Source organism: Ambystoma mexicanum, chromosome 11 (genome assembly GCF_040938575.1).
Source record: "Ambystoma mexicanum isolate Mex_15411 chromosome 11, UKY_AmexF1_1, whole genome shotgun sequence".
In the NCBI taxonomy this organism is placed as follows: Eukaryota; Metazoa; Chordata; class Amphibia; order Caudata; family Ambystomatidae; genus Ambystoma; species Ambystoma mexicanum.
Genome location: NC_090934.1, coordinates 853,478,088 through 853,495,286, shown reverse-complemented (window position 1 = coordinate 853,495,286; position 17,199 = coordinate 853,478,088). Strand labels below are relative to the sequence as shown.

General features: G+C 43.2%; 1 protein-coding gene across 1 annotated transcript in view; it reads left to right on the top strand.

Moving 5' to 3' along the window:
* The window catches only part of LOC138505049 (uncharacterized), a 271,079-nt gene that overhangs the window by 203,983 nt on the left and 49,897 nt on the right, over window positions 1–17,199 (top strand). Inside the window, exons 12-13 of the mRNA XM_069625377.1 lie at window positions 12,404–12,570; window positions 12,715–12,850. Of these exons, the coding sequence (XP_069481478.1) occupies window positions 12,404–12,570; window positions 12,715–12,850 (303 nt within the window). The remainder of the gene's footprint in view (window positions 1–12,403; window positions 12,571–12,714; window positions 12,851–17,199) is intronic.

Genomic DNA, 17,199 nt, shown 5'->3' with positions numbered 1-17,199 from the left:
GTGTAGCCCCTTTGTTTTTGTTCACTGCCACCCATATATATATATGTATATATATATATATTCAGTAAAAAAAAGTTGTTAAAGGGACATTATGGTTCACAGTAAAACCGAAAAACACTTGACATTCGCTAATTATGGTAAGCTAAGCAACCATAACTCACGCCACCTACATGCATTGCTAAGACTAACACCCAGGACATGAAAGATGACATTGCTAATGTCATTGATGACATCACTGATGACATCACATGTGTATTTATTTTTATGAAAACTCTGTAGAAGGGATTCTTATTATAACATTTTTCGCCGTACATCTACCGGCCCATATTACCGTTTGTTGCCTCTTTGCTCAATGCCGTTCGCAAATTGCCTTATTACCTGTCGTACCAAAAAATAAATCCACCCCTAAACAATGTAAATATTCCATTAAGAGCGACCTTTCACAGTGTAAATAAATTTTAACAAAAAAAATTGCATACACTCCATGTACTTCATATTTCTCAGTAAAATACATAGACGCAATAATCTTTGCCAGTAATAGTCTAGATTTGCAAAGCAGTAACGTATGCTACTAAAAAATAGGATAACTGGTTATAATCCGGGGCGGCTTTGCTGGGGTCGGATTGCAAAACAAAATCCTTTTTCAAGATGGCCACCATAGAAAGGGAAGGCGGTTGTTTCGCACATAGCCCCTCTTCCCTTTCCATGGTAGGATGCAAAAAGCACAAGTACGTGATGTGACGCAGAACCTGTAAATAAACATACAGTGACGTACAACGTAGTAACGTACATTTTAAAATAATAGACTGGATTGTAAAAGAAAACGTTAACATTTTAGAGTTCGTAAAGTAGGTTTATTTAACAAGAAACTGTCAGAGACCATCGGAGTAATCCCATTTTCAATTGAATGATAACAATGGTTCTAAGGGCGTCATTGCAAATGTTAAAGATGAGAAACGTTGTTTTTTTCCCATACAAAAATTATGGGTTCTTGGTTAAAGCAGCCGCTTTGTTTCCATAGTGATTTCCAAGAAGGCGCCATGACCTTCGGCCTACAGCACCATAAATGATGTGATGTTGCTCCGGATAGCGAGTTCAGCGTACGGGCAAAGCGGGCTTAGGGTGACATCCCACATAATTGTTATGGACAGGCAACCGCTCAAGAGCAGTTGTATTTGCCGTCCGAAAAAGCCGTCACTCGGCATCTGGAAACCATGGCACGGACAGTACGGCAAGATGTACCTGTGCGGAAAATGTAACAGAAAATATGTGTCAATAACCAACCTCTAGCAAAAAATTGCAAAAAAGACACACAAAATGTGCAAAGTAATACACAAATGTAAGTGGTCAAACATGACATTTTAGTGAAATGTTACTATTGACCATGTGTAAATGTAGTAACAGGCTACAAATGCCAAAATTCTGCATGCGCCGTAAAATTTTAAAAAATGGCAACTACACAGGAAGACGATAATTCAGTTATGAAGGCAAAATGAATGGACAAGTAAAAGAAAATTACATCTCGTGATTTCAAACAAGACCAAAAGAACGTGCAAAGTCATACACAAAGCTATGTGGGCAAACATAACGTTTCAAACAAGAAATATTAACGCTAAAAAAGGATGAGTGTAGTCATACCCTACAAATGCCGAACCTTTGCACTCTGCATTATTAGAGGAAAAATATAACAGCACAGAAAGATAATACTTCAGTTATATTGTCACAATTAGAGTTTCGGTAATTTAAAATTAAAACGCGGGTCGGTGTAGAGTGGTCAAAAGTAAACTTACATAATATTTACTGCCTCCATTCTTTTTGTCCAAGTCAGACACCAATGTATTTGCACCGAAGAATCTTCGTGGACTTATATTGCATGTGCCTTACAAACTGTTAAAAACATAACCTTATCAATTGCTATTTTTTTCGACCCTTTCATTCCTTGAATTGCTTCTAAAGTTTCCCTTTCGCTCAAGGTCAAAAAACAATTGCCCCTTATACATTCACTCGGATGCATGGGCCTATTGAGTGTCCAACCAAAAAAGCAACTCATGTGACCTTCACTCAGAAGGCAAATACATTCTTACTTTGCAACAACATATTGAAATCCAATTATGAGAACCGCTACTCCCATACACCTCCAGAATCGCTGTTTGCAGCAAACAGTGCAGATGGTGGGCTTAGTTTTCAAAACTTAGGACGCCAGTCTGACGGCAATATTATTCCAAAAACATTTTAACCCACACACACTAATTTGTAGTGGTACAGTGAGTATGAACTTCCATTTAACCGTATGACTTTGGTGACAAGAAAACTCCACTTTTTCAGTTTGTGCTCCCACATCCCATCCCAGCCTCCTTAAAGGTCACCTTCTGAAATAGTATTACATAAGTGTGACAAGTGCAATGCTGTCTTGTTTTGTATGTGTTTCTGGCGATGTCCGCATACACCAAAACATGAAGAAAAGATGGCGGGGGCACCGAAGAAAGCTGACGTACTTCACGCTGTTCCACAACCAATCAGGGAAAGCGCCACATGTCCGTGGGGACGAACTTTTTCAGTCCAAGGGGAAAAGAGACGTTTTGAGAACCCCCCCCTATAACTTTTCCCCCCCTGGACCAAACATCACCAAACGTTCCAAAGAAATTCAGAGTGTCCGATATACTTTTTTTGCAAAGTTTGGTGAGGATTCGTCCAGGGGGAGCACAGTCATAAGGCACCCAAAAAGAGCTCTTCCTATGGAAACAGCAACTTCACCATAACTACACAGCCACTAACGTGGCTGTCCAATATGCAGGGATTGTTGGCAGGGCCTAGAGGTTTGGATGCATGTCCATAGATATTTGAATGTATGCGTTTACAGTGGCTTATAACTGCACTGCTTATAAGGTCGCTCTTGGGGGAGTGGCCCATATACTTTTTTTGCAAAGTTTGGTGAGGATTCGGTCAGTGGGAGTGAAGTTATAAGCCGCCCAAAAAGTGCTCTTCCTATGGAAACAGCAATTTAACCATAACTACACAGCCACTAGCGTGGCTGTGTAATATAGGTGTATGTGTATATATATAAGACATGTTGTGTTTCAGGCAAGGCTGTCAAGGAGCAGACCATCAGCACTATCCCAAACTCCTAGTTTTGGTACCCATGTGGGGGTGGGAGCCAATCATGCCCAGAACCCCCTTGCTGTACTCAAGTTGTCCTTGGAGGACAGCCAAGCCCATGAGACACTAGGGCAGAAGAGGGGGGCTATGGACCTGTCCATCCTGGACATCTGAAGACAGAAGGGGGTCAACAACTGCTGGAGGCCATTTTACCATCCCAGGAGGAAGCAGGGCCGAGGCAGAGATGAGAAGATATGACAAGAGACTTGGAGGACCAGAGGACACCACAACCAAAGAAGCTTTCAAAGACACTTTAACTCCCTGAGAGTGTGAGTGACTTTGATGGACACTGTCCTGGAGGGGACTCGGGAACCTTGCTTTTTACAACTGGGCCTTGACTTCTAAACGTAGCACCAGTGGTCCTTCCAGGGCAAGTGATACCCACATTGGTTTTCCCACCCAGACCCTATGCTTTAATTAAAGAAAACCTTCCTCCTTTTGTTGGGACCCCTAGGTTCCACAGGTGTTCTCCCGACCTGTCCTTGTGATTCTTACAGTTTGTGTGTCCGTACCTGCATGACAGAAGCAGAAGGAACATGACGATTAGATGGAGGGAAGCTTTTTAGTTTGCATTTTACTTCTGTTATCCAGGGGGCTTTCTATGTAATTAAACGATAAGGTGTAACATTGTTGTAAATATAAAATGTGTTACAAATGTAAAGTCAAGTCTCTGGGTGCTGTTTTCCTCCCTTTTTTGTAACAGTGGTTAACACACACTACAACCATGCCTTTATAATCACTCCACACAACTTGAATAAATTACATTTTGGTTTGACTTCAGTCGCTGCTAGTAACAAATACAATGTATTCAGTAAGAAATATTTGTGGCTATAACTGGGATGCTGAATTTCATAGAATGGCACTATCCGCTCTGCACTTTGTGTGGATAATTCAGATTTACCAAGCTATATTGGACTGAGCCATATATAGTTGAAAGCTTCCGGCTTGCCTCTCTGTCCCATTGCTATGTGCACCTTTATATAATTAATCCTGAATGAAGCAGGTGGTTTACGGGGTTTCGGGGTATCATGAACGAGCTGTTTCACAATCTCTACCTCTCTACACACCCCTCCTGTCTACTTCCCATACTTTCCTGCCTCACCACACTCCTCCATCACTTGCTTGTTTTACACCTTCTCGTGGGACACATTGAAACCCTCCTGACATAGCTTCAGCCATAATCGGAGACCAAGGATAAAAAAAAGTCTATTTTTTCGATGGAACCGCACCTCTTACCCTATTATGCCGTTGTTAATTTTTCAGCACGTGTCCAGACCATTCCACAATGCTCTGGCAGGAATCAGCACCTACTAAGGGAATACTAACGCAAACTCCAGATTCTAGTGGTGTTGCTTTGTGTTTGCCACCCCCTTGCTACCACCCTTTCCTTCACTGTCAGAAACAACCAGGGATTCGGGCGCCAGCCCTGAGGAACACTTGGTAAAGGCTGTGCTTAGCCAGATCGGCGTTGCCCTGACAGTCAAAAACCCCATCAGAGCTCTCTGATCACAGAACCTGAGCAAGTTAGAGTTAGTTTTGAGACAGTTCTCAGCCTGCCAACCAACATACAAAGAAAGGTGTAAGGAGCACCGGGTGTGTTAATCTCAGGTGCCTCTTTCTATGAACCAAAAAGCTCATGCTTCCATTAAGCCTTAGCAACTTGTTTATGGTATTGAGGGTAGCCATCCCATAGCCTCCTCCCCTCATATGCCAATACCAAGATTGTCTCTATTTGAGAGAGAGATAGAACGAGAGAGGGTGAAAGGGTGAGAAGATGAAAGGGTGAGAAAGAGAGGGAGACCCAGTTTAACAGTGGGAAAGCAAGAAAGTGAAATGGGAGAAAGTGAAACGAGAGATGCCATCCGTCACAAGTGGCAGGGTTTCTGGGAGGAAACTAGGTTTTGCGTTGCTAGGCCATTCATGCCTTGTTCCGACTTGTAATACTTTATAACGCCATGTATATCTCTCCATGCCTTGTTGTGCTAACTTGTTCACAGTTCCACTTTCTACTTCATGCTATACTACACCCTGGTGTGCCATTGCGATTATACCTCTAGGTGGCCCACTGTGATTTTGCCTGCTGGGATTTATTCCCACATGTGCCATAGTTTTCTTTATACCATGAGTCCCATGGTAATTTTGCCACACTTTGATTTTGCTTCCAGATGCCCCACTGCAATTCTGCCCCGAAGTGTCCCTATGGGCATTTTCTCGCAGAGCAATTTCACTCCGTTAACTTGGTACTCGCTGCTGTCTCCTCACATATGTCTACCCTCAGCATTCTCTAATGTGATTTAGTACCAGTCTCGCAGCCTATCCACTTCAAGAGCCCAAAGCCCACAATGTGCCTCTGGTTAGCTCCTCACAATTATTCTTCCTGCAGGGCACTACTACCAGTACATCAGTGACTCTGGGCAGAGATACCTCAAGTGCTCTTGACATAAACGATCTGGAACTAAACCAACACACAGTAATTGGGTACTTCCGAACTACACGAATCAACAAAACCTCACAGCTGACTTGCATTTTCATTCTTTCCCCACTAGCCAAACGCCCCTGCCCTCTCTCTTTCAGATCTGCCAGATCACCAAGAGACTATGGAAATGGCTCTGGAGCGTGATATAAAACCTACTGCATAATATCCCCCTTACTTTTACCTTGTGTAACTCTTTTCCCTAACATCTCACCTCCCAGTCTTACTAGACCAACAACCACCACCTTTCCACTCACCTCCCTCCCAGCTACTCACAAACCTCTGTGTTGTGTTCATGTTTATACCTGTGCTTCCTCCGGTGTGCGTATGTATGGAGTTGGGAGTGTTGTAGTGAGAATGTGGAATGAGAGGCTCGTGAGAAGCAAGAGGACGGTTGAGAGAAAGAGTGGATGCGGAGGGAGTGCTTGGTCGTTAGAGAAATAAAGACATTGAACTCTCCTCCGGGTCCAATCCCATTATTTATCAAGTACAACATTTTGGCAATGAGGCCAACGACCCACGGAACCCATGCACAGAGCACTGCAGCCAAGTACAAGCAGATGCTTCCTCCGAATTGATCCACCGAAAGGCCAAGAGTCATTGATTTCACAAGTAAGGTGCACAACGCTAACCGTCTAGCAGCGGCGACCAGAAGCATAATATACAAATAACTTTCTCCCATAAATTATTACGAGCGCGAGCGAAGTGGATCAGTTAAACAAGATGACATTGTCGTAAAAACTAGAGGAAAGGCCCTAAATGTGTCACGGAAACGTGCTGCCATCTTGGAAAAAAGAAAGCAGAAGTCAGGGGGAAATCGGCTCTTCATCCTCACAGTACAAAAAAATGTGTTTTTCTTTCTCTTCCTTTTATCCTTCAAACATGAGTCATACAGGATAAATACAAGACTTTAACATTGCAGAAGAAGAATAATAGTAATAGATAAGAGAAGGATGCAAGGAATAACAGTACATCCTCCAGAAAGTTTTTGACCAAATCCTGGGCAGCCAAGTGTGGTGTGGCCAGAATGGAGGGAGTATTGGAAAAGTTATATGAAGACAGTGGAACAAGATGGGTTGTTCCACAGAAGAAAAAGTTACTGTTATTACATGCGTTGGGGCTTGAAGGTCACGAAAATATAGAGAATTACCAGAACTTTCGGGAGATGAGGGTGGTGACGTGGATGAATATGAACGAGCATTAAGACAATTAGACAAATACCATGCCCCAGAGGTAAATGTTGCAATAAATAGGTATAACTTTTACACAAGGTCACATGTGGAGGACAAAACAATTGAAGAACATGTGTCAGCTCTTAGAAAATGATCTCAGACTTGCCGTTTCAGCACAGGCATCACGCTGGATGAACTGATTAGAGACCAGATTATTATACACACCAGAGATTCCTTGATACAAGACATATTGTGGATGGTGGATAACCCCACATTGCCGGAAGCTGTAGTTATAACAAAAAGGGTGGAACACACACACCTCTGTTTGAAAGAAATGTAGAGCAAGAAGATGGAAGCATTACAAGCTCAAAGTGTTGGGCAAGGTCAAGCTAAGCTAGCTCAAGAGTCTGGAGAACGCTCCTCTGTGAATGTTGTGAGGAGCAAGAGAGAAAAGGAAGAAGCAGCTGATGAATCAAATGGGAGAAGTTATAAACCTAAAGCCCAAGAACATAGAGAAAACAAAGGAAACATGAAAAAGCCTTGGTTCAGGAATGAAGGCAGAGACGAGGACAGGTACTATAAGTGTAGCAGAGTGGGACATTATGCCAATTCAAGGAACTGTCCGGCTATTAATCAGACATGTGCGAATTGTAGAATGAGGGGACATTTCGCGGCAGTCTGTAGGAATAAGAAAAGGGTGTCATTGATACAAAATGATGCGGATTCAGAGGAGGAGAGAGTAGTAGTGGTTCGTGAACCAGCTGGCAAGGGATTAAAGTGCCCTAGATGTTACATTGTGTTGGAGAATTGGAGGCTATCAGTCATGGGGGACAGTTGCTCCCCGTACACCATAATTACAGCCAAGACATGGGAAAGGTTGGCACATGAAGGGTTGAAAGCAAAAGTGTGTCTACCAGACAAAATTCACATCACAGGCTGGTTCAAGAGAGCTGTACAGTTCAAAGGTCGCCAAGCGGATATCAAGGTGTCCTGGGAGGATAGCTCAGCGGCAAAGTGCTTGCCTTGGAAACAAGACGACACGAAGCAACACAGGTTCGATCCCCGGATTCGCCCTTAGAAATCTCTGGGTATTAAGCGCGTTATAAATATGCAACTAAGACATATTCCTGTAACAGCGCCTCGATGCCCCCGGGCTGTGTGAGTGCTTTAAAAATGCAAATAAATAAATATAGCAGGGAAGGGTGTAAATATACTTGGCTGGAGGTATCAGGCAGAGTTGAAAATACAATTAGATCTGTGCAAAGAGGAACCAGTGCTGTTAATGAAGAGAAGCAGAGCTTGTGTGGAAGGAACTTGAGAAAGGATACTCGTGATGTGTTTCAAAAACAGTTGGGATTGTTGAAGACAGTTTTGAAACCGGGAGCAATGCCTGTTGCGCGTAGCAAAGCCAGGCCTATACCGTTCGCTTTGGTGGATGGGGTCGAACAAGATTTAAACAGACTTGAGAAGGAATATGTTATAGAGAAAATTGAGTCATCACAATGGGTGAGTCTCATTGTCGTTGCGGTAAAGAAGAATGGCAAGGTGAGGATTTGTGTGAACCTCAGGGATTTGAATAAGAACGTATTGGTGGACAAATATCTGTTACCCATTATTTCAGAGATGTTGAACTGCATTGAAGGAGCAGACACATTTACCACGCTGGATGTGTCCAATGCATATCATCAGATTAGTCTCACTGAAGACGGCAGAGATCTTACGGCATTTATTACACTGTTTGGGTTGTACCATTACAAAAGGATGCCGTTTGGGTTGGCCTCTGCAGCCACAGTGTTTCAAAGGGTCATGGCCCAAGTACTTAAAGTATTTAAGGGGACATTAGTTTACCAGGATGATATTATTGTGTTTGGAAAGGGGGAGCATGATCATGATGAGAGGTTGCAGAGTGTGTTGTCAAGATTGAATGAAAAAGAGTTGAAAGTGGAGAATGGCAAGTGTAAGTTTAAAGATGTCGAAGTTGAGTATTTAGCACATGTGGTCAGTGGGGCCCAAATTGGAGGCCATGAACTAAGAGTAAAGAATAACTCAGATCATTTTTGGGTCTTTGTGAGTTATATACAAGTTTGTACAGAATTTTGCCGGTTAAACGGAACCCGTGAGAAGATTGCTGAAAAAGGAGGTCAACTTTGAGTGGGATACAGAGTGCGAAAAATCAGCAGAGTGTATCAGAAACCGCTTGGATTTGGGTGGATTTGTGTTTGGAAACCAAACCAAGATCATGGTTGATGCCAGTTGGTTTGGTTTGGGAGCCGTTCTTTCACAAGTTTTGGAGAATGGAGATGAAAAAGTCATCTGCCATGCATCTAGGGCAATAACGGACATAGAGAGTAGGTACTCTATAATCGAGAGAGAGTTGTTGGCTTGTGTGTGGGCAGTGAATTACTTCAGGAAATATGTGTGGGGAAATAAGTTTATTGTGTTAAAATAGGTGGCAGGCGCCCCTCTCCAGAAAGAACATGGCACAATAACCTGTTCTGTGGTTTTCTCCCACTTTGAGAGTTCACAGCCATCACTTTTTGCTCACTGTACCTTTCACAGATGGGAAATAACAATTTTCATATCAGTCTTTGTCCCACCCACATGGGCAGTCCAGCACCGAAATGCTATGGCAATTCCCTTCTGAACAAGAGTACCAAAAACAACTCCATACACGCGTTTCAGCCTTGTTGGGCCCCATCAGTGAGGTGGAGCTGTGCCTCTTTGAGCACAGTGAGCAGGGAGTCCATGTCTGGGTTTCACCAGGTAACTCAGGGTGACCAACCCCAAGTTCCTTTAAAAAGAAATGTCAAAAAGGTAGCAGGTGCCCCTTTCCAGAAAGAACATCGCATGATAACCTGTTCTGTGGCTTTCTCCCACTTTGAGGGTTCGCAGCCATCGCGTTTTGCTCACTGTACCTTTCACAGATGGAAAATATCCATTTGCATAACAGTCTTTGTCCCTCCCACATGGGCAGTCAGGTACCGGAATGCTATGGCAATTCCTTTCTGAACAAGAGTACCAACAGCAACCCCATAGATGTGTTTCAGCCTTGTTGGGCCTCATTAGTGAGGTGGAGCTGTGCCTCTCTCAGCACAGTGAGCAGGGAGTCCACGTCTGGGTTCCCCCAGGTAACTCGGGGTGACCAACCTCAAGTTCCTTGCAACATTTTTTCAAAAAGGTAGCAGGCGCCCCTCTCCAGAAAGAACATGGCATGATAACCTGTTCTGTGGTTTTCTCCCACTTTGAGAGTTTGCAGCCATCACTTTTTGCTCACTGTAGCTTTCACAGATGGGAAATAACCATTTGCATATCAGTCTTTGTCCTGCCCACATGGACAGTCCAGCACCAAAATGCTATGGCAATTCCCTTCTGAACAAAAGTACCAACAGCAAGGAGAGGGGCTACTGCTACCATTTTTGAATACGTTTATTGTGTGTACAAACTATAAGCCTTTGGTGGAAGTGTTGTTGGTGCGAGGGATGTGTAAGGCATCCCCCAGACTTGCTAGGTTAAGTTTGAAATTGCAAGATTATCGCTTTGAGGTGAAATATGTGCCTGGGAAGAAGAATCAGGTTGCCGATTTTCTTTCAAGATTGCCTCTCAATTTTGAGGAGGTAGAGCAGGTTGAAGATGTGGGAGGTGTTGCTATAGTTTTGGAAGTGATTTCTAGGTAAAAAATGATTTAAGAGATACAAGAGGATGACGTTCTGTGCAGACTTATAGAATATATGAGGAAATGTTGGCCAGATAAGAGATTGATAGATGAAAATTGCATCCCATTTTGAGAAGTTAAGGATGAGTGCTCTATTGAGGATGATTTGTTACTGAGGGGAGACAAGTTGATACTGCCCCAGAGTCTTAGGGAGGGGTTAAAAGAGAGAGCCCATCAGACATCCAGGAACCACCGGCACCAAACGCAATATTCACACCAAATATTGGTGGCCTGGTGTCGATCTCATGGTTGAGAGGTTCTTGAGGTGTTGTTGGCCTTGCCAGAATTCTGACAAGAGTTGTAAGGTGTTTAAAGTGGTGCCCATTACTTTGCATAAGCCAGAACAACCATGGGAGAAAATTGGAATTGACATAGTGGGTCCATATGATAATTTGGCGAGTGAAAATAACTTTTTAATGGTCATGGTGGATTATTGTTCAAGAAGGAATGAAATTAAAATGGTAAATAGAGTTGAGACCTATGAGGTCATTAGATTCATGCAACATGTGGTTAAAAGGGAGGGATATCCCAAGGTGATTGTTAGCGACAATGGTGTGCAGTTCAGAAGAGATGATGGAATATGCTAGATCTGTAGGTATTGACTGCAGATTTTCTGATAATTATCATCCTCAAACCAATGGGTTAGAGGAGAGGTGCCACAGGGTGATTGTGGAAACAGTGGAACAAGACATGAGCAATAACATGTCTGTTGTTAAGGCTCTAGAGGAGAAGTTGAGGAGTTGCATGACATCGGTTAGGCGTGACACTGGTAAATCGCTGTTCGAGTTGATGAGAGGCAGGGAACCCAATACTGTGTTAAATCTGGTATGGGTGAATCCTAGGAGAACAAAGTTTGGAAGCAGTAGAGGGTTGGATTATAGGAGGACTGACTGTCCGTTGAGAGTGAAAGTTGCGCCTGCTGATCTGGTCAGAATAAAAAAAGGCAGAATGATGAGGAAGGGAGAATCGAAGTACACCAAGCCTGTGAGAGTTAAGGAGGTGTTCAAAAATTCCATTAGGATTCAAAATGGTTCCATATGGAATCTTGATCGAGTGAGCAGATGGAGATGGCAAGGAGCGTCCATGGGTCCATGCGTGTTGAGGGAGATGAAGGAGTAAAGCGCAATGGCATTGAGTTGTTTGACAAAGAGAGTTGAATGGAAGGAAGTTGGAGGAGAGGAGAGCATGGCAGTGATTCTAGAAGACTGGGTAGAATAATGTTAATGAGATGACAGGAGTCTCGAGATGTAGGGTCAGGAAACCCCCGGCGTGGTCATGAGACTACGTCATGAACTAATCGTGAAGAGTCAATATATCTTATTCCAATTATTAGGTTGCTATTGTGTTGTTAGGTTGGGAAAAGGGTGGGTGTGTTGTGTTCTTGTTTATACCTGCGCTTCCTCCGGTGTGCGTATGTATGGAGTTTGGAGTGTTGTAGTGAGAATGTGGAATGAGAGGCTCATGAGAAGCGAGAGGACGGTTCAGAGAAAGAGTGCATGCGAAGGGAGCGCAGGGTCGTTGGTGAAACAAAGACATTGAACTCACCTCTGGGTTAAATCCCATTACTTATCAAGTACAACACTCTGCATCCCTAAACAACTCCCTCACTGCTCCTGTCTCCACCCACAAGCCTCTCACCTCAACTTCTTCTCACAGACACGCACAAACACACACACATTCACACTCTTATCCTTGCTGTTCATACACACTTTCCCCTTTCCACACACAACCCCTGCCTGCTGACACACATCGCCCACCTGGCGAAATTGCTTTTTAAGCTCACATTAGTTTTGGTGACGTGAATAATGTAGTTGAGATCACTGCTGCTGGGTTTGGTGTTACCATGGTACCATTAAGTTGCTCTTCATGCCTGACTTTAATCTCTTCCAGGTTTCTCTGTGTATCTGTCTCTCCTGTTCTGGGTGGCTCTGGGAAAGGCTTCTCATGTCGCCTCACCTATGGGCAACAGACACACCACGTGAAGCTGCCTGCTCTTCCAACCCCCAGACCTCCTCAACCACTACCCCTCACTAAGAAGATCACCATCCAGGAGAAAGGTATGCAGCCTAAAAGACATTGTCCATCTCCATGGGCCTCCCATCAGTATATATTCTGGCTTGGTTTACATTTGTCCTTCATATTCTGGTAGTTAGTCCATTTCAGTCTCTTGGGAATAGCACTCATCGTTTCTTGTTTCATAGGCTCGGTCCTGGCTACAAGGAAGACCCCGGCTGCAGCCCCAACTCGAGGTGTGGGAACCCCCTACAGAGACAATCCCCCTGGAATCCTCCGAAGAGGTGCCTCATCCCCTCGCATTGAGTCCACGCTGGAAATAAAGTGAGTATGTTTTGCATGGAGCTACCCTTTTTCGGGTTGCTCTCAAATTCAAGTTTGGGATGCAGGTGGAAGGGCTGGAATATTGGTCTACCTGCCTCGCCATATCAAAATGCAAAAAGCGTGAGGTAGCAGCAGTAAAAAGAGGCATCATAAGATGTACGTCAGGCAGCATGTATGAGAGGATGCATAAGAGGTCATTGTTGGCAATTCGCAATGGGGCTCGGAGGCTGCGTTCTCATCACCCTGAGACCAATGTGATGAAACCGGATGATGAGAGCATTTCTCAATGTCAGATGATTGGATGGCTGAAGCACAGTCTTTGCCAGTTGACATAGCCAGCCTCCCTTCCTACATTTTATTTTTTGTTATTGATTCATTTATTATAATACAGCAATGAAAAGGACTTTTTCTAAATACCAAACCACATTCCCATAATAAAAGAAAAAAAGAACAATGAACAATATACATCACATAAAATCCAAAATGGGAGAGTCTTCCCCGCCAAGCTAATCCCTAATCATCCTGCTTTATTTCCTCTGGCAGTAATCACCTCACTAGGTAACAATGTGCACACTTCCTAGTCCTTGCAGCATATGTTTAATGTCCATCCATAAGCTGGTCAAATGATGTATAAGAGGAATATGATTTCCCTTCAGATACAGCTTCCGGATGACATCTCCCTCCAGCAATGGAATCACACCCAACCCCTCGGCCCAGAGGCCTTTCCTTCACAGTGGCACAGCAGATGTTTAGCAGATTCAATCACTGCAGTTTTGCATAGTCTACACTTGTGCTCTTCTCTGATCACGGTCAGTCTTGCGCCAATAACTTCTAGTGTGTCTACTAGAATGAATTTGAATTTCATGTACTCTAATCAGATGAGGTAATTTAGAAATTCTTTCAGATATAGTGCTAGGATCCCAGGGGGAATCATACCTAACGTAATCCCTGTTAATTTGAATTTGTAGAGAGGTTACTCCAGTTTTGTTCTTTGTCTGATAGCAGTATATTCCCCTTTAGCTTCTTTTTATATTTTTCCCTAGAAAGGCCATAAAAATGGTTTTTAACCGCTGTATCCAGGTGTTTCCTTCTACCAGAATGCGCTTACTGGTGAAATTCAATACCGACCGTTGCAACCTAAAAGCTTCTAAATGCAAGTAACAACATAATTATTGGTCAGCTGTATTTATCATCTTCCAATAATACATTACAGGCTGATATTTGTAAAGGCCTGAGGTGGAACATAAATTCAGTTCGCAACAGAGGAATTCTACAGGAGTTCTGGCTGGGAGATTCATGATGTATTTAATGCAGTGTGGCTCCAGTCTAGATAGTTCTTTATATTTTTAACCCCCAAACATTTCCATATTTTCATTTTGGAACTATTTTGGCCCTATAAACGTTATTAGGGAAGAAAGAGAAAAGCCTGTGTGCAGAACTGCATCACGTTTGATAGCAGATATATGTTGTATCGTGACATCCAGACTCTCCATATGTGGTCCCTAATTTAGGTGTTGGTCGATACTGACACCTAAATAGTTTCATTCAGTAACTCTATCCACCCCCACACCATTCAACCTCCATAAAATTACTTCTGGATCTTTTTCTTCCTTTTATGAAGGACATGAATTTGGTTTTCAAGGTATTAATACTAAGGTTGTGTATAATGGCAAAATCAGTCAGTTGGTCTAACAACTTTTGAAGGCCCACAGAGGTTGGAGTCAAAAGTAGTAAATGGTCTGCATAACCCAACCAATACATCTGAACTCCACCCAATCTTGGGGGACAAGATTGTACTTTGGTTAGATAAGACGACAAAGCGCCATGTGCAGATTGAACAAAAGTGGAGCCAGAATACATCCTTGTTTCAGGCCATTAACTGTGGATATTGGAGAAGTGAGCCTTTTGCGTTAAGGCTGGCCTTCCTGTTACAAGGCACTAATTATAGTCAATACCACAACCCTTTAATTTAACCCTCAAGTTTGCTTCTATTCACCATCTCGAAAGCTGCACTGAAGTCCACAAAAGCTACATAAAGCAATAGACTTAGAAAACCCCAGTCAGTCTCGATCAAGGTTAGAATTTTTTCTGTAGTGGAGTGAAATTTACAGAGTCCAGTTTGATTAAAGGGTAGACCAAGTCATCAAATCCGCCAGTAAAACCATGGCAAAGATGTTGGTGAGGCGTCCAGCATTGCTAGGATGTGATCATTTTTGGGCTCATTACAATGTCCCTGTTTGTATACTGACTGGGACTGCTATGCTCTTGGTCCATGAGTCTGGGAGGTTCCCTGATGAATAGTTTGAAAGAGCAGATGTAAAATGCCCCTCCAAGCTATCAGGCTCAATTTCAATAGGGGATTGGAGACGGCATCAGGGCCCGGAGCTCTGGATTCCTTGTTATTTTGAATAATTGCTGAAATATCCTCTACCTTATGTTTGTAATTCCATTTCATTCCTGATAGTAGTTGTTCCTGGAGCAATGAGAGGGTACAGCCCAGAGTGTCTTTTATGAATGGTTCCCAGGCTACTTTAGAAGCACCTTCCAAAAGATGTGGGTGCTCAGATGTGCCATTAACCAACTTCAAGAAGAAGCTTGCATCATTTTTACTGCATGTAGGCACTCGATTTCTCCAGCGTTCTCATCGCTGTTCCTGTTGGTAGCCGCGTAGCCAGCATCGATATTCAGCTTTTATATTTTTACAACTGGCGTCAAGGGTGATTAAATTAGTATTTAATTGAGTTGCTATGAGTTCCCGTCTTATAGCCCTTATTCTGTCTCGAATGATATGGCCAAACACCTTTAAATGAGCCCTTTTTTCAGAATTCTCAAGGCCATTAATTTACCGTGCTCAAGGGTGGTCTTTGGAAAGGTCAGTATGATGACATTGGCAGTAAGGGTCCCGTACTTCATTAGATACTTGGAACAGAAGTCTGCCATAGTTGCCAGACTTCTCTGTTCACCCCTTGTCCAAGGTTGCTCATGACCTTATTTGGTTGAACTCACCACACCTTACGGAGAAATAGCCATTAGCACTAGCACTTTTTCCAAATTTCCAAGAGATGTGGATAGCAGTGCCATTCAAATCTAAGGAGCCAACCTCTTCCACTGTCTGAGAAGGTGCATTGCTAAACACAACCATGGGGAAGTGGTCACTTTCTTCTCTACAAATGATTTGGAAACCCTTTAATAAACAGAAGAACCTAGCCTGGATGAAACAATAATCTATGACAGAAGCACTCGTGTCAGTTATTCTGGTGTAGCCCCCAGAAATACCCTGCGCCCCTTACACTTTCCATTTAACATACAGAATTTGTAGCCACTATGTTTTTGCCACCCTTTCCACTTGGAGCAACGTATCGTTTATTTTAACATTCAAGGCCATCCATAACTGATACAAGAAATTTTGCGCTAAAATCTCCTACGATTATGATATGATAGGATATTTTATTTATATTGCGCTCGTACACAGGTGTTTCAGAGCGCGACTATGATTAGAATGGGGCACTCACAGGAATTTTCATATGTCTCCAGTGTTTGCTCCAGGGCAATCCTGATCTGGGAGCTATACTCTTCCCCTGCAGGATCATGTATATTTATAACAATAGCCTCAGTGAAGGAGCCCAACCAACAGCCCTTTATGTGGCCTGCCAAGAAAAACTCTGAGTCAACCCCTTTGTGACTCAGGGAAAGGGTATTTATTACACTGATTAGTAAGCCCCCTCTAGATCTTCCCCTAGAGCCCTGTGTAGCCAGGGTGTAAATGGTATTTCTGCCATCCTAGTCAAGTGCTTCAACCACCCATGTTTCCTGCAGAGGTACAACCTCAAAGTCCTCAACATTACTCCAGATCCTTCCCTGTTCCCTATACCGAGAGTCCCCTCGGGTGTTGCAGTATAATAAGGAAATGTATGTGATAGGGTCTACCAATATGTTTCGGCTATAACACCTCCACAACCCAAGACCAATCCTCCCTTTCCATTTCTTTCATAGAATGACCTCCACTAGGGTTTATTAAGGTTGTCCTGCAGCCATCTCTTGTGACTGCCACTGTCATTAACGCCTCCTGATTCATCATAGCAAGAGTCCCTGGCTTAGGCAACCTGGCGGCTATATGTCGGACCCTATTCTGATGAATTGTGGAGTACCATAGGGGTCTTTGCTCTCCCCTTTGTTATTTAATCTATACATGCAGCCGAGTTGAAGATTCTGAAAATTCATGGCGTAAACGATCACTCTTATGCCGATGATACTCAGATTTACATTCAGATCGATAATATCGAGGAGGCTTTTGCTAAAGTGAATCGGTGTCTGAAAGATCTAAATGACTGGATGGCGAGAAATCAACT